The 18288-nt window shown below is 40.4% G+C and overlaps 1 protein-coding gene across 2 annotated transcripts in view; it reads left to right on the plus strand.

The window, feature by feature from the left end:
• XPOT (exportin for tRNA) overlaps positions 1–18288 on the plus strand; it is a 41542-nt gene that overhangs the window by 12590 nt on the left and 10664 nt on the right. For both annotated transcript variants that reach the window (XM_053254720.1, XM_053254719.1), the window contains exons 3-17: positions 682–764; positions 3982–4038; positions 5646–5715; positions 5882–6100; positions 6289–6473; positions 7007–7175; positions 9312–9548; positions 9697–9735; positions 10197–10259; positions 11914–12038; positions 13282–13423; positions 13510–13629; positions 13821–13915; positions 16690–16759; positions 17860–18098. In XM_053254720.1, coding sequence (XP_053110695.1) covers positions 682–764; positions 3982–4038; positions 5646–5715; positions 5882–6100; positions 6289–6473; positions 7007–7175; positions 9312–9548; positions 9697–9735; positions 10197–10259; positions 11914–12038; positions 13282–13423; positions 13510–13629; positions 13821–13915; positions 16690–16759; positions 17860–18098 — 1913 coding nt within the window. The remainder of the gene's footprint in view (positions 1–681; positions 765–3981; positions 4039–5645; positions 5716–5881; positions 6101–6288; positions 6474–7006; positions 7176–9311; positions 9549–9696; positions 9736–10196; positions 10260–11913; positions 12039–13281; positions 13424–13509; positions 13630–13820; positions 13916–16689; positions 16760–17859; positions 18099–18288) is intronic.

Consider the following 18288-nt stretch of genomic DNA (forward strand, 5'->3'; position numbering starts at 1 on the left):
CCGTGTGTTGTTCCTTAACTCTGTATGAGAGTGTCCAAACTCCCTTGGTCTCATGTTTTGTTTTGTTTTTTAACTCTGTGCTTTCTTCACATGCAGAGCACTGCATACACCAGGCATAGGCAACTTGATGCACTCCAGCGGTTGTTAGGCTACAACTCTCAACGTCCCCAACCACAATAAATTGTGGCTGAGGATGATGGGAGTTTCACTCCAGCTGTTGCAAGACTGCCTCAGGTTGCCTATCCCAGTATACACTGTTGTCCTTCATCTCCTCACACCTGACTTTAGGCTTCCTATCATCTGGACTCTGCCCGCTACCAGACTCTTCATCAATTCCTGCCAGTGTTATACTGAGTCAGATCCTTGGTCCCTCTAGCTCACTATTGTCTACACTGACTGGCAGTGGCTCCCTAAGGTTTCAGGCAGGAATTTTTCCCTGCCCTACCTGGAGATGCCAGGGACTGAACCAGAAATCTTCTGAATGCAAAGCAGATGCTCTACCACCGAGCTGTGGCACATAAGTTGTTGAATCCCTACACTATGTGTGAGATTCCACCCCCCACCCCCAAATCATGAAGAACCCCCACCCCCCAATATTATATTGCTTTGAGGAAATGCTACTTTGACAACTCTTCATACACTTGTCAAAATGAAGTTCTTTTTGTTTTGGAATAATTCTAGGCATTGGCCTATTTTGAACAGCTGAAGATATCTCCAGATGCTTGGCAGGTGTGTGCCGAAGCTTTAGCCCAAAGAATCTACAGGTAGAAAACTAAAATAGTTACTTTTTCAAAAAATTAATCTGGGAATGTTCTGTAATTGTAGGAACAATTTACCACGTACATTTCACTGTTAAAATACTTATACAATGTATCATAGCAAATTTTTATAGTCATGCTGAAACAAGGTTTTACCATACTCGCTCAAGGTTGTGTCCTGTGCAACCATGGTTGTATATCCATTACTTGGGATAGCAACTGAAGCAGAATACTTTTATTTTGAATCTAATGGGAATTGCTCAAAATGCTAGAAGAAACTCTTTCCTGACTACAGCAAACACTACTAGTGTGGGGAGTAGAGAGAGATGTACCCATAGAGTAAACCTAGAGTTACTAGCCCCAAATTTGCGGGCATAAATAGCCACAGGTCTTAGTCCAGTCAGTGCTATGTCATGTTAGAGAACCCTAGAGGGGCAAAATGGTATTAGAGACAAGGACGTCTTGGAAAGAGAGTCTTTTAGTACAGTCACAATGCAGAAATCCGCTTTGGCACACAAAACAAAACCTCTTCCATGTAAGACTGTTCCATATCGTGAAAGCAGTGCCAGGGTGATGGATTGTACTTGGGGAGGTCGTGGGGTCCGATTTGCAGTGGTGGCTGCCAGTGTGTGAGGCAAGCAGGCAGGTAGATGCTTGGCTGGCACCAGGTTCCAAGGCACTCCACATTCTGACAGCCAGTTGGGAGATTACTGGTATTCCAAGGCAGTCAGGGGCTAGCCTGTAGCAAGTCTACATATGGAGTGGCCTGGGCATGTATTTGGCACATAGATGGGGTCACACTTCCTCAGAAGGAACAGGTACGCAGTTTGGGAGTGCTTCTGGATCCACACCTTTCTCTGGTTCCCCAGGCTGAGGCAGAAGCGCTTTCTATCAGCTTCGGTTGATACGTCAGCTGCATCCGTTTCTTGAGGTTCATGATCTCAAAACAGTAGTACACTTGTTGGTAACCTCCAGACTTGATTACTGCAATGCGCTCTATGTGGGGCTGCCTTTGTACGTAGTCCAGAAACTGCAATTAGTACAAAATGCAGCAGCCAGGATGGTCTCCGGGTCATCTCAAAGAGACCATATTACTCCTATATTACAGGAGTTGCACTGGCTGCCAATAAGTTTCCGGGCAAAAGACAAAGTGCTGGTTATAACCTATAAAGCCCTAAACAGCTTAGGCCCACGGTATTTTAGAGAGCGTCTTCTTCTGCATGATCCCCATCGTCCACTGCGTACATCAGGAGAGGCTCGTCTGTGACTACCTTCATGTCGTCTGGTGGCCACCCAGGGAAGTGCCTTCTCTTTTGTCGCCCCGAGACTTTGGAACGCGGGAATAAGAGTCTCCCCATCTCTAGTGGCTTTAAAAAAGTCTCTAAAGACTTATCTTTTTACCCAGGACTTTTAGCTTTTTAACTTTGTAATTTTTTAACTTCTGGATTTTTTATTGATTTGTTTTAAGCTGTTTTTAATATTTAATTGATTTTAATGTTTTGTTTTTTTATTTGTTGTACACCGCCCCGAGACCTTGGGTTAGGGCGGTATAAAAATGCATTAAATAAATAAAAATAAAATATATAAGTGAACATTAGATCCTGTTATTTTTTGTTAACAGAACGGGTCATGACTTGGGCCCAAACTAGGTATTACAACTGTTTTGCGCTGCAGATCGTGCCAACCTTCTATAAAGCACGACAGAACATTTAAAGCACAATTGTATTGTGCATTTGCTTACCCCTACTAGCATTAGATGCGCTTCCTGCATTTCATAGGTGGTCAAAATATGACCTGCATTGTAAAATATGGGCTTTGTGGCTTTAACATCTGCTTTGGTTGTAGTAAAGGTAGCTTAGAAAATACTATCTCCAGATGGGCACAGTTCCTTATCAGACTTCATTAGGTTGCTTCTATTTCTATACATATGCTAAGAGTTTAAAAGGATGCCAGGAAAAGTAGAACTGTACAAGCTGAATGATTTGAGGACACATGACTCTGCTGTACTGATAAAGCTCAGCCATTCTGGTCCTGCAAGCTGCTTGGATGGGCGGTAGCCAGGGAGCCATAGGTAAACAACTCTGAGCTCCTCTGAGAAAATTCAAGGTATAAGCCCAGATAAGTCAATGTACAGCACATTTGCTTTAGTTACGAGGCAAGATAAAGCACCACACAGGCCACTGAAGCCCCACCTCATTCCTGCTGACATCTCACCAGGCATTGCCCACATACTTGTTGGCTTGTCTTCTCAGTCATAATGGCCAGAGGCTAACTCTTGTAAACGAAAGCTCTGATTTTTCAGATGTTGAATTCTGCATCTGAACTAGTTTTAAAACTGCTTAATTCTGTGCAGAATCACTAAGTGTAATTTATAACTTCTCAAGGATTGTGGAAGTATGTCAACCAATCAATCATCTTTATTATGGTCATAGACCAGCATAAAATACAAGGGGTGATTACACAGTGCAAAGTATAATGCATAATGATACATTAAAAGGCATAAGAAAATATTAAAAAACATTTAAATACATATAAGGGCATAACATAACATAAAAGGGATAAAAGGCATAATTGCATAAAAGCCTAAGTGATAAATACAGCAAGACTATATAAAGTAATCAAATCTTTATTACAGTCCAAGACCAGCATAAGACAAAAACAGTATCAGACAAAAGTGGATACTGATACCATAAAACTAATACTATGAAATTGTTAAATTGATACTATAAAACTGTTTTGTAATACCATAAAACTAAAGGTAAAGTGTGCTGTTGAGTCGGTGTCGACTCCTGGCAACCACAGAGCCCTGTGGTTGTCTTTGGTAGAATACAGGAGGGCTTTACCATTGCCATCTCCCACACTGCTGTCCAATATAGGTGTTTCCCATAGTCTGAGAAACATACCAGCAGGGATTCAAACTGGCAACCTCTGGCTTGCTAGTCAAGTCATTTCACCACTGCGCCATTAGGTGGCTCACTGTAAACTACTGTACCTTAAAACCGAGAAAAGAAAAATTGTAAAATCATTAAGATTATAGCCATAATTATAAGCATCTATATTTAAAAAGATAAGAACATAGAATATATAAAATATATGTAAGGTAAGGGGAAGTATCCTTCAATCAATGTTTGCATTCAGAGCTAGGAGTATGTATCTACTTCACAATGAGTCGTTTATTACATTATTTTGTTTTATATTGATTATGCTGTTTTCTTTGTTTCAGTGATGATCACATAAAATTCTTCTGCTTTCAAGTTCTGGAACATCAGATAAAATACAAGTGAGGCATTTTCTCATCTTAGATTTTAGTTAACAAAAATGGAACTTTTACTAGTGTGTACAGAAAATTAGAACATTAGAATCTCTAGCTCTTTTTGAATATTTAAGGTGAACCTTTAAGTTTAAGATGGCGGAGGGATAACAAACGGCTAGTTTGATTCTCAGTTGTGTGACAGTTTCACTGGGAAGTCCAAAAACTCACTATGTGCCACCAAAACAAGCAAACAAAACTGATTTTCTGCAAGAGATTTCCCAGAAAGGTTTGTTAAGAGACTGTAGGGCATCATAGCTATTGTGGTGATTCTTGTTCCCTGTGCATTTTTCTGGACAATAGATTAATCCTTGTGTGGCTTCATAGCATATGGTCATCCAAACTGTTCATCTAGGCTCATGGGCACTCCTGATCAGACACTTTTAACATTAAAATAAGAGTGACTGACATTCTTTGCCGTGAAATGTGGATGATACAGTTAGTCTTGTGCAGGGAAGACATTTCTTTAAAATATTCTCAGAAGGGTTCTCTCTTATGCCCAGAAGCCATTACAATTTTTCTGTGGCAGTGTATGAGGGAGTATAAGAAACTGTTTCTACTCCATTTTCATATTGTCACTATGGCTAACTAACTCCTCTGCCTTGGCCCACTACAATAGCAATTCTGTGACTTTGTACATGTGACTTCAGTCCACTCAGATATTAAGCCTGGGCTGGGTTGCCCGTGAGAACCACTGGGATCCATTCAGCTCCTGGTGGTGCTAAATCCAGCACTTAAGCCCAGCTCTTAGCCAAGGTTAAGGGTGCAAACCCAGCTCCCGGGATTGTGTGACAGCATGAGCTGCCTGCAGGTCATGGTGCTACAGAGACAGGCGCCTAGAGCACTGGTCTCCTGGGGAATCCCACTCAGAGGCCAGGGCAATGAGTCTCTGTTAACCCACACTGCTGGCAGCTCTGGTTGTGTGGGCGTGCAGTTTGTGTGTTGCAGGGGCTCAGAACAGTTGTCTGGAGGAAGAGAGGTTGAACCCTGCCCCTCCCCCCCACCCCCTCGCGTGGGGATCATCTGAGTAGCCCCAGCAGTCGTGTGAATAGCTCCAAATTGTACAATAGAGCCATTCATTCACTTTTAAGAGACTGACGTATAGGTGTAGCATGTTTGTGATGAGATTAACTTTAACCATGTTTTAAAATGAGAAATTCAGTCTTGTATTTACTTTTTAAACTGACTTAATTTCTAAAAGTCACATTTAAAAAACTAAAAATAGATTTTTATCCATGCTGAGAGTTAGAGTTCTGCCTGTTTGGTTAGCCTTGCTGTATGTGAATATCCACCCATGTGTTTGCTATGTTTGCATACTAATAAAAGAGAGAGGGGGATCCTGGCTGCTGAAGCCTTTTGTGTAAATGGATGGCTCTGGTGTGACCCACACACAGTCAATCAGCTGGTTGATATTTTGGCAAGGGTCTCTGAAAAACTCTCAAAAGCTTTCTAGGAGCAGTCTTCTTTAAAAAAAAAAAACACCCCAAAAAACCCCAATTGAAATAAAATATAAGCTGTTGAATTTCTTGAACTAAAACATACAAATCTTTGAGTATCATTTTGTGGTATGTTTTCAGGTATTCTCAGTTAACTGATGTACAACATCAGCTTATTAGGGAAACGCTCATGACATGGCTACAAGCACAGGTAAGTGGCTTCGCAACTAAATATACTTATGAAACAACTGTTTAAATCTGTTCCCAAACCTTTCACATACTTGATTTATAATGTAAATATGTCTGCATATATTATACACACATTCCTGCTGCTTTCTTGAAAGATTACTATAAAATGCTTCTTTATTCTTTTTAAGATGGTGAATTCTCAACCAGAGAAGACGTTTATACGAAACAAAGCAGCACAGGTCTTTGCTTTGCTATTCGTTACTGAATATCTGACAAAGTGGCCCAAATTTTTCTTTGATATTATGTCTGTAGTAGGCCTCAATCCTCGAGGAGTGGACCTCTACCTCAGAATCCTTATGGCAGTTGATGCTGAATTGGTAGACAGAGATGTCGTTCATACATCAGAGGCAAGTTATCTCTTCACAGTGCAAACTATTATTTTATGTGAAGGTCATTTTTCATAGCTTACAAAATTCTGTTTACTTGCCTTTTGTTTGTGCTTCCAACACTTTAGACTTGCAAAGAACTTATAGCCAAACCAAAATTAGAGTGTTCTTTTTTGTTTTAAAGACGAACATCCTTTCTGTACTTACAGGAGGCTCGCAGAAATACCTTATTAAAAGATGCTATGAGGGAGCAATGCATTCCAAGTTTGGTGGAATCGTGGTACCAAATTTTACAAACTTACCAGTATTCAAATTCAGAGTTGACATGTCAGTGCCTTGAAGTCGTTGGAGCATATGTCTCTTGGATAGAATTGAGCCTAATTGCCAATGAAAGGTAAAGCTTTGTTTTGAATTAGTGCTACATTTGTGAAAGCATTTACTGTGTTTTGGCACTGTGGTGAACATATTAGAGCAGTCTGAACCAACTCACAAAAAATATATAAAGGGAAAGGCAGGTTTCTGAAATACTGGCTAATTTGACAATACCAGAAGTAACTGACAGCTAACTAAGTAATGTTGGTGGCTGACATCCATATGAAGAGTTGCATGAGGGATACACTTTTGCTTGCACATATAGAGAAGGGGCAATTTTTAATGTCCACCTTGTGTGTCCTAAAAATATGTCCCTGACGGTCCCCCCAACCCTGTACATATTTTGGGGAGGCAAAAGGAGGGGAGAATCGCCAAAATTCACCTCTCCATGCATGAGCAGAAGTGTTCCCCTTGCATAACTCTTAGTCTGGATGTCAGCCATTGCCTCTATAGCTGTAGCATTTTTTAAAAGCAAGAATAAGTTGAAAAATATAACTTAATGCATGCCTGTTATTCAGTGTACATGTAGAGAGTAAAGGTTTTGTTTCTCTTCAGGTTTATAAACATGCTGCTAGGTCACATGTCTGTAGAAGTTCTACGGGAGGAAGCATGTGACTGCTTGTTTGAAATTGTAAATAAAGGAATGGATCCAATTGATAAAACAAAGTTGGTAGAAACTTTGTGTCAAGTGTTACAGTCGGCTGGCCTCTTCAGTGTTGACCAGGTTTGTTGCTTCCCATAAAGAAGAAGATAAACTTATGCTAATATGGCCTGTGCTGCTTAGGTGTGTGAAAGGACTGCTTCACCTGCTATATTTATTGTCATTAGGCAAAATGTATGATAACTTTACTGAGCTACTTCTTGTGTGCCTCTTCTTAAAGCCTCTTTTCTTGATGCATTTTTTCCATTTTGTATTTCTTATACTATTCTTGCATCTGGTCCCAAAATATTGGCATCTTTTTGCTATTACATTTATCTGACTGACTTTGGATAGATCGTCATGATCTTACTCATGATGATCTACCCAAAGCCAGTCAGATAAATGTACTAGCAAAAAGATGCGTCCCTTGCCTTGGCACAGCTAGACGTTTTCTGGTGGTGGCAGAGACCCCTATGATTTCTCTAATTACTAATGTATTACATTTGAGCCTTTTATATCTTTAGCTCCCTGATTGTTGTGAGAATGAATAGGAGGTTTCTAACTGATAGGACTGCTAGAATGGTTGACACAATATTCTATCATTTGTAGATGCTTTATGTTGGTAAGTAGTTCTTGGGTAGGATGGTAGACAATATACTTTTGCACTGCAAAGTGTTCAACAGTCTCCTGAAAATCTTTGAAGCTATTCACACGTGTAGGTAAAACAGGGATAAGGAAGCCCAGCCCGATTTTTTTCTGTGCGGGTGTACCACCAGGATTGAGCCCGATTCCGGCAGCGCCTCAGCAGCAAACCTGCCTCCGTAGCCACCCTCTAAAATGAGGTTATGAGAGTGAGTGCTCTCCTAATCCTGTTTTTGTGATTGTCTGCCAGCCAGGACAGGCAGACTGCAGGAGTCCTGGCCAGCTTTTTTGGTGTGTTTTTTTTTTGAGGGGTGGTCCCCATAATGCAACATGGTAGCTCCGAGAGGGCGGGTGACACATCCCGGCACCCCAACCCTCCTAGCTACCAGCAGCAGCCGGTAACCGTCTGGACGGACGATCTGCCCACTGAAGAGGGAGCCCTCGGTCGTCCACAGGGAGGTAAGCTTTTCAAGGCTTCCTCCCCACTAGACCTCTTGCCCTTTCTCACTGCTCATGAGAAAGGGCTCTTTAAGTTAAATAGGGTTGCCTGTATAAAAGTCAAACATGCACCACTATCTTTTTAACATGTTTCATTGAGCCCTACACATGGACTCCATCAAGAATATAATTCTGCAGAATCCTCTAGCTTTGCCTATTAAAGATTTATGCAGAGTTGCGGAGCCTTGTACCGAGGCCCCACAATATGGCCTGTGGCGTGATTACCATGCTCCAGAAAACCTGTTTTCCAGTATAGGTAGGAAGTTGATACACGTAGTAAGGCAAAAAAGCTGATTCAAGAGGGAATGCCACTACATGCAATGTAGGAATTTAATTCTGTTTTGTTTTGTTTTTTAACTTGGGAATTCAGTAGAGATTGGATTGCTTGCTTGTCAGATTTAAGTGGAGTTAATCTATTTGAATATTAATCCTGGATATTGGCTGTGAAATGGGTTTGGCCCTCCAGTGGTGTCAACCATTTGAGTGACTGACACCATTATCACTACCACCTCGCTTTAGAATGTGTCCTGGTCAATGTTCTCTTCTGGCACTTCTGGAATATTCTTTATTCCTCCCCTTACTTGTATAGCTTGCTTTCTTGCTCTGGGTAAATGGATAGTTACTGCATCGATGCAAGGCTATCGGCTTATTATCTCTGGTTATAGAAGCAAGACCTGGCCTCCCAAGCTTCTTCCTTGCTTCTCTGATATAAGCTCTCCTTCCCTTGTTATCTTAACCAGTGCTTGCAAACACACTTTAACTATCTTGGGACTTGTCTTGGCAAAGTTCCCATGACTCTCTCAACACTGATTGTGAACCTCAAACTCTCACCTGACCTTTTTGAAAATGTTTGTGTGTGTCTTTTTAGCTGCTTCCTAATAGTCTCCCCACACATTTTTTTCCTACATGTTAGAACCAGCCTTGGCTAAATAATATAGCTTTTCCCTGGTCACCTGTCATAACAATATCTATGAATCTGCCATCTTGGATAGCTACAATTCAAAGCTTGAAGTAAATTGGGGCTGTTACTTGCATTCTTTTGTTCTAAAGTCAGTTAATCATTTTAACATTGCTTCACAGGAAGAAGATGTGGACTTCTTAGCCAGGTTCTCTAAGTTGGTCAATGGAATGGGACAGTCATTGATAACTAGTTGGACTAAACTAATTAAGAGTGGAGATATGAAGAATGCTCAAGATTCTCTGCAGGCGATTGAAACAAAAGTAGCTCTAATGTTGCAACTTCTGATTCATGAGGACGACGACATCTCTTCCAATATTATTGGCTTTTGTTATGACTATCTGCATATACTGAAGCAGGTAGATTGAACTTCATGCAGTAAGCTGCATTATCAGTTTGATTTCTTGAAGCATTGTGAAACTCTGATCAATCTAATCTTGCTTTTTAAAACATCTAATCTTGCTTTTTAAAACAATAGTTTGAAAATAGATTTGTTCTGTTTTGCAGCTTCCCATGCTTTCAGAACAGCAAAAAGCTAATGTAGAGGTAAGAATAAAGTCGCTGTCGCCATCCCCAGCCTTAGAACTTGTAGTTGACAAAATTGTTCCTTTTTCCTTTTCTTTCTCCCTCCCCTTCCAAGCATGAATGCTATATTAATATATGGTTCAAATGTTCTGAAACAACACTTTTAAAATTGCTTAAGGAATGGCTTGCATTTTAGTCGTACTTGACACTATCCAGATTGAGTTTTGTACTTCAGTTTTTGTCCTGAGCCAGTTCTGTGGAGCAGGACTTTTTTTTTTGTAGTTGGAGAGGTTGTATAGATTTAATTTTCCTGCCTAGAAACTTGTCCAGTATGGACTGCTGAAGTACTGATCAGTGTTTGAACCTGCCCAAAACCATATCATGAAGATGGTCCTACTCAACCCCTTTTTGTCATTTAATCTAGTGTCTTATAAGGATATACAAGGAAACTAAGCTTTATTAACTTTTTTCCATCACCATAGGCAATTATGTTGGCAGTTATGAAGAAGTTAACATATGATGAGGAATACAACTTTGAAAATGAGGTAAGATGTCACACAATTAATTTTTTAGTTTGGTAGAGACTTCAGTTGGATAAATTAGTCAGTTTTAAATTTTTTGAGGAAAGTTTAAATATAGAAAGTGTCACTTCAAGTATTGTCACTAATACAGTGTCACTGCATATGACAGGGAAAGGGGAATCGTTGTGTCTTGGGGGATTGTGGCGCCAAGTACAGGCCTAGCTCTTATCTCTATCGCTCCTATCTATTGCTTGGCAGTCCCCACAAAGATCAAAAGCAAAGGGGGATGAAATAAAGGCCCTCTGGAATTGCAGTTGATGCCTCAGACATGTTATCACTCTTCTTTAGCTTCATATCCTAACTGCCCTGCTAACTGAGCAAAGAGGCACCTCTTAAAAGTCTATATGTAGCAGGGGGAAGAGTAAATGCCCTATCCATCCCCAGCACAGCATCCCTCCAGTGGCTGTTGCTGGTGTCTGTCTTATGTTTCTTTTTAGATTGTTAGCCCTTTGGGGACAGGGAGCCTTCTTTCTTTCTTTCTTTCTTTCTTTCTTTCTTTCTTTCTTTCTTTCTTTCTTTCTTTCTTTGTGTGAACTGCTTAGGGAACTTCTGAAAAGCAGTATATAAATATTCATCATATATGGATTCTCACTGTAGGCTGACTTGGAGCTCCGTGTGTGTTGACAAACCTATTTAAGTTCTCTTGAAATCCTACATAATTGGAGTGGCTGCACGTTTTTGAACTTGACTGAAATTTCAGGTGTGATGGAGTACAATTCAGCTTATTCATGCTGTTTTGCAGATGTTAATACCTATGGAGACATAGTAGAAGTTGGAGACAATAATGTGGGAGATGTCCATTGTGTGTGTGTGTGTGTGTGTGTGTGTGTACACATGTACTTGCTCACTTTAAAAGCTTTTCTAAGAGAACAACCAGCCTCAAAAAAGTGTGTGCACAAATTGATAGCAGGATTCTGTTGGAGGCATTTCTTAAAATAAAAACAGATTCCAACATATGCCTAGATTTCGGCTTGCCTGTTAATCCAGATTTTCAAACAAATACCCATTGATACCCAAATAGAAGACAACTCTGAATTTAAGATGACCCATTTAAAAATAAAGGTTAAATAGAGGTTATACCTTATATTTACCCAAAAGGAGGAGGACTCTTAATTTAAGAAGACCCCCCAACTTCTAACATCAAAAAAACTTGGGAAAAAACTAGTCTTGGATTCAGGTAAATATAGTAGTTTACCACCAACATCCTGTAGACCAGTGAGAGACTCCTCGGTCCAAGATGAGTAGTAGCATTTGGTCCCTCCGTGCACTGCAGGGAGGAACAGGGTCATGTGAGCTGTGCATGAAGTACTTTGACCCTTATCTAGCTGCACCCCTTCCCTTGCCCAGCTTCTTAGCTTGAATTGGCATGTTCTGCTGGAATAGGATTCAGCTAGCAGTAGATCTTGGTGGCATAGGTCAGCATATGGATCTCTCTGTCTATGAGCAATCTGATAAGCAGGCATAAGTATGGGAGAAGATCACTCTTTATGTAATAAAATATCAAAGGACCTATGTCCTTGTGATCAAATAATACACTAATTTATTTGCCTTTTGTTTATGGTATGATGAATGCAGACAACATGTCAGATGCTATTCATATCCACGCATATGTTGATAGGGTGAAGATGAAGCAATGTTTGTAGAATACCGAAAACAGCTGAAACTGTTGTTGGACAGACTTGCGCAGGTCTCGCCTGAATTACTGTTAATTGCTGTACGCAGAATTTTTAACACTACATTGCAGTAAGTTCCACTTCTAAGAGTATTTCACTAATTTAATATTGAACCATTTATTTCTCTCTCTGGCGTCAAGGATTTGTGTAGACATTTAGAATCCCAAAGATCATACTTCACATTTGACTTATTGGTTGCTATCCTAATGCTGTTATAGTTATCCTATTACATCATACATAGAAATTGAATTGAACAAGTGCAAAGTTTTACTGCCTTGTATCTCCCATTTTAGCTTCTGGTGACCAGTTAAGGTAACCACAAATCTACATGACTTCATTAGCCCAAAGGGGGGCGGGAGGCAGCTGATTCAAGCAACCCCTTTCCCAGAGACAGTGTGTTTCTCATGGAAAAAATCTTCTTCTAAAATATATCTAGGCACAGTTGGTTAGAGTCACCTTAAGTTGCGCAGTGGGGAAATGCTTGACTAACAAGCAGAAAGTTGCCAGTTCAAATCCCCACTGGTACTATATTGGGCAGCAGCGATATAGGAAGATGCTGAAAGGCATCGTCTCATACTGCACAGGAGGAGGCAATGGTAAACCTCTCCTGTATTCTACCAAAGAAAACCACAGGGCTCTGTGGGAGCTAGGAGTCAAAATCGACTTGACAGCACACTTTACCTTTACAGTTGGTGTCGCAGAAAATTCCTCTTTGACCTGGATAAGTTGTGTTTTATCCAGCTTACATCAGCCATACATAACATGATTTCCTGTTCACATTAAACTATGTGTGAAATCTTAAATCTTGGTATTCTTCTTCTAGAGTTTCTAAAGGTAAAGTTGTGCCATCGAGTCAGTGTCGACTCCTGGCGACCACAGAGTCCTGTGGTTTTCTTTGGTAGAATACAGGAGGGGTTTACCATTGCTATCTCCCACGCATTATGAGATGATGCCTTTCATCATTTTCCTATATTGCTGCTCCTCGATATAGGTGTTTCCTATGGAAACATACCAAAGGAGAGTCAAGCAACCTCTTGCTCCCTAGGCAAGTTATTTCCCCACTGCGCCATAGTCTGTTGTATATTTTATAGTGATGAAAACTGGTGTATTAAGCTGTTTGTAAAACTGTCTTGTTACTGCTCAGCAGTCCAGAGCTCATATGTTGATGCTTATTTGCCTCTTTATTTTGGCTGTAGCTACATTTAATATACATTGCATACTATAAAATATGAATAAACCATTTGCCCTAACGCTGTTATGGGTCTTTGATCTTCATTAACATCATCTTTACTCAGACCTGTTTTGTGTTATAGGAATTGGCAAACCAAGGCATTTATGGAAGTAGAAGTCGCAATAAGGCTGCTGTACATGTTGGCTGAGGCTCTTCCAGTATCTCACGGTGCTCATTTTTCAGGCGATTCAAAAGCTAGCGTCCTGCAGGACATGATGCGGACTGTAAGTATGAGACAAAGTAGACATGATTGATTCGCATCTCCTCCTCTTAACCAATAAGTGTTGATCCTCTTTTCCTCCCCTTGTAGCTGGTTACATCAGGAATTAGTGGCTATCAGCATACATCAGTAACTCTGGAATTCTTTGAGACTGTGGTCAGATATGAAAAATTTTTCACCATTGAACCTCAGCACATTCCAAATGTCTTAGTAAGTTCAAACTAAACTTCTGATTTCCACCACCCCAATGTGTTACCTATGACACTGCTGTGCATATTTCCTTAGCTGTTTGCAAAAAAAGTTTATAAAAATGTTGTTGTCCTAATCTACCAGTCTCTTCCATTGTGTAAAGGGATGTAGGGGTGTTAAGTGATTATGAAATGTGCCAATCTTAATTGCAGATGGCCTTCTTGGATCACAGAGGTCTTCGCCATAGTAATCCAAAAGTACGAAGCAGAATAGCTTACCTTTTCTCCAGATTTGTCAAGTCTCTCAAGTAAGATACTTGAAACTTAATAATTTGATGAAAATACTTTCAGGAACAGAAGTGGAAGCTTTTTCAGAAGTAGTTGCTCTTTAAAAAAAAAGGCATAGTGGGCTTGGCACATTATGTAGAATGGAGAGAACCCTGTAGAAGGATCTCTGGAAGTGTAAATAGAAACGTTTATCTTGATTTCTAGGCATGGCTGTAGTCAAAGGATAAGACTATGGGCCAAACCTGATACACTGAGAGTTTTGTTTGTTTTTTTTAAAGTAAAAAAAAAAAGCTTTTGTGAAAGCCACATTCAGATTTGGGAATGCAGTACAGAGATGAGGAGTGTTTAAAATCTACATGAAACCGCTGGGAGAGAGCGTTGAGTGATTTGGTTCAGGGTGTTATCAATATGCCGATGACACTCAAATCTATTTCTCCATGAAGGCATCATCAGGAGAAGGCATAACCTCCAAAAATGCCTGCCTGTAGGCAGTGATGGGCTGGATGAGGGATAACAAAATTAGGCTGAATCCAAATAAGACGGAGGTACTTATTGTGCGGGGTCCGAACTCGGGAGACAATTTTGATCTGCCCGTTCTGGATGGGGTCACTCTTCCCCAGAAGAAACAGGTACGCAGTCTGGGACTGCTGCTGGTTCCAAATCTCTCCCTGGTGTCTCAGGCTGAGGCAGTGGCCAGTGATGGTTTCTATCGGCTTTGGCCGATAGACCTGCTGTATCTGTTTCTTGAGGTAAACAATCCCAGAACTGTGGTACGTATGCTGGTGACCTCTAGACTGGACTACTGCAATGTGCTCTGTGTGGGGCTGCCTTTGTACGTAGTCAGGAAACTGCAGTTGGTACAGAATGCGGCAGCCAGGTTGATTTCTGGATCATCTCAAGGAGACCATATTGCTCCTATATTAAAATAACTACACTAGCTACTAATGGGTTTCTGGGCAAAATACAAGCTGCTGATTATAACCCAAACAGCTTAGGCCCAGGGTATCTAAGAGAATGTCGTCTTTACTATGAACCCCCATCACCCATCCCATTGAGATCATCTGGAGAGGTTTGCCTGCAGTTGCCACCAGCTCATCTGGTGGCTACACTGGGACGGGCCTTCTCTGTTGCTGCCCCTAGATTCTGGAATGCACTCCCTGCTGAAATAACAGCCTTCCCATCTCTGACAACTTTTTAAAAGTCTCTACAGACACATTTATTCACCAAAGCTTTTTAACTAGACTTGTGGTTTTAGATTGTTTTAAGGTTTTAACTTCTGTTTTAATTTGTTTATGTTTCTGTAATCCGCCCAGAGACGGAAGTTTGGGGCAGTGTAAAAATATAAAATAAATAGCTGTCTATCTTCATGCTGTTCTTGGTTGAATTCCACCCCCCAGCTACTATGGGCCCCTGAAAGTGCCATGGGAAAAGTTCAAAAGGCATGCAAGCCCACTATTGAGTCTTGGTTCAGTGTGATGTTTCCAAGCCTTTCACCCTCCCCCTTCTTCACCAGCCTCAGAAGAATTCTACTTCTGATTTGGCTTGTGTCTAAAGAAACCAACTTCCTTGAAACAGAGAGCTGAACCCAAAGATTTCAGAACTCGGTTTGTTTCAAGGAGGGAAATTAGAATAAAGCAAGAGCAGCTGATGATTATGTTGCAACTGATCTTTGATTGCAGTTAAACACAAACTAAGTAGATATCTTCCAAGGCTGACTTGGGCAGGGGAAGAGGAAGTGCATGTTCTCACAGTTCAGGGATGTTGCACAGAACCAATATTTAACTGTGGTACTGCATGATCTCTAAGCCAACCCATGGTTTATTTCATCTAACTCTGGTTAGTTTGTATTTGTGAACCCATGCCAGCCAGCCAGCCAAACCATGGTTTGTCATCCCAGAATAAACCATGATGTGATTAATTGTTTGTATTTGGTTTACAAACAGTTGATGCTAACTGTGATGTCATGTTATGTCTGGATTAACAAACTCCAGGCCAAGCTGTTACTCTGCCTCAAGAGATTGCTGCACCATGGCAGCAGACCTTATGATGCTGAGCCCTGAACAGATGGGACACACAAGCAGACAAACAACCCTAAAGTAGTTGTACTCTAGAAGCTCAAGCCATAGTTTGGGTTCTTTACTATGGTTAGCTCAAACCATGGTTTCATGTTATGTTTGAACCCAGCTATTGAAACAAATTCACCTTTGGGGGCTTACAGCAACTGTGAGGGAGAAACTGGATGGAGATAAATATCCCCTATTTCCATACCATGATCCCAGATTGGATCAGGCCCTTCATAAGAACTTTTTTAAGGTAAACTCCAAACCTGGCCCTCTTTATATCTAGTCTGGTTTGGTTCTATAAACTCAGGATTCTTTGCTGTTTTAAATAGAAACATAAATAAATTAAAGATTGAGTCTAAAGGCTTCAGATATGCTTGTATATAAACTTGTTTAGGCAATAGTTGTATAGGCCAAGGCCTATTACCTGTATGTAGTTGCCTTAACACCTAGGCTGAGGTTTTCCCTAAACCTTATTCATTAGATTTACATCTAACCTTAAAACACAAGTGTGTTTGGCTTAGTCATAAATCCATATGGGACTCTGTGATAGACAACTAATTGTAAATAGATCTGTTTTCATTGTGCTCTCTTATTGTATAAGATGAGATTGTCTCATTGATATCCAACTTTTAAATGATTATTTTTTAACATTCAGTTGTGTGAACATTTCAACACTTCATTTGAAAAGATTTGTTATAGTATGTAATATTGCTTACAATTTTATGCTTTAGTAAACAAATGAACCCATTTATTGAAGATGTGCTGAACAGAATACAAGATCTGATGGAACTCTCTCCACCTGTAAGTATTTGCCATTGTCTTGGGTACAAAGTACAAATTTAAAGTTTAGAGGCAGGGCCTATCGTGGCAGGATTATTGATGAACTGCTTGATCCATGTTTAGTTGCTTTCAAAATATAGGCGCTGATGCATACACATGTAAACAATGTAGGTAATATGATTTTCAGGTAAACCTATTGCACATCTTCTGAAATATTAAATTTATTATCTGTGGGTTCTTCCTGTGGTTGGTTTTTAAAAGCAGTCCTGGCATGTTGTAAAATATGGCAAGCCGCATGTCTTTGGTTAAGTGTGATATAGTGCATAAAACGTTGGATTAGACCTGGAAGAGAGCTTCCTTAGGCCAGTCAACTTAACTACCTCACAGGCTGGTCATAAAGATGAAAGGGGGATGACCATGTATGCTGCCTTTAGAGGAGGAAAGGCAGGATTAAGAGCAGTAAATAATTAAAGGGTTGTCCTGATGTTTAAAATCACTAGGGGGCTACTCAAACATTTAGAAATTGGAGCTTTCTCAGATTCATGGTCAGTTTAGATTTGGTTTACTGCTGTTCATAATCTGGTGTTGTGAAAATCTAGAGTTCAGTACCTGACCAGCTGCTTAAATTTCTGACTCATCCCTTGTTTGCAAATAGCCATTCTACAACATAGAATAGTATTACATGCCAGTTTCAAGTAGTTCTCAAAAGTAGGATTCAGCAGACTTGCCTGGTCAAGCTACTTTGTATTTTTACTGTATTTGTGTAATATCTTCAAGAAGCCATTTGGAAAGTAAACCATTCACTGGCCCCATTTATTATCCATGTATTGGGAATTGCTGCATCACAGTTTGGCAGATCCCAGTACAAAGGTCTCACTGAAGCCCTTCTACTTCAGGGAGGTGTGAGACTTTTGATAGTGTCACTATGCCGTTCAACATGGGGCATAATAAGCTGCCAGAAGTTCCCAAAGAAGTTGTATGTCCACAGTGGCAACCCAGTTTTATGAGGGATTTGAGGGGGTTGAGGTAAAGTAGTGGAGGAGTTCAAGCAGGTTGCTGTTTGGCCTTTTTGACTATTGTAAAACTCTGCAAACATCAAGCTGTACTGCTTCTCATTCCAGGAAAATGGCTACCAGGCTTTATTAAGCAGTGATGACCAATTGTTCATTTATGAGACGGCTGGAGTTTTAATTGTGAACAGTGACTTCTCAGCAGAACGGAAGCAGGCTTTAATGAGAAATCTGTTGACTCCTCTAATGGAGAAGTTTAAAGTGCTCTTAGAAAAACTTATGATGGCACAAGACGAGGAGAGACAGATGGCATTAGCTGACTGTCTGAATCATGCTGTTGGCTTTGCCAGGTAGGAGCAACATGGTTTAAACAAGCCTCTGTATATGTGTTTAGTAAAGTAGTAGTTCTCAGAGTGGGGTCTGCAAAGAGGATAGCTGTACAAAGAAAGTGTCTCTTGTCTAGAACAACCTGGATATGCTGAAAGTGCAGTATTGGAATGTAATGTGGCTGACTAAAATATTTCACAAGTTTATATCAGA

This window comes from Hemicordylus capensis, chromosome 5 (assembly GCF_027244095.1).
Source record: "Hemicordylus capensis ecotype Gifberg chromosome 5, rHemCap1.1.pri, whole genome shotgun sequence".
Taxonomy (NCBI): domain Eukaryota; kingdom Metazoa; phylum Chordata; class Lepidosauria; order Squamata; family Cordylidae; genus Hemicordylus; species Hemicordylus capensis.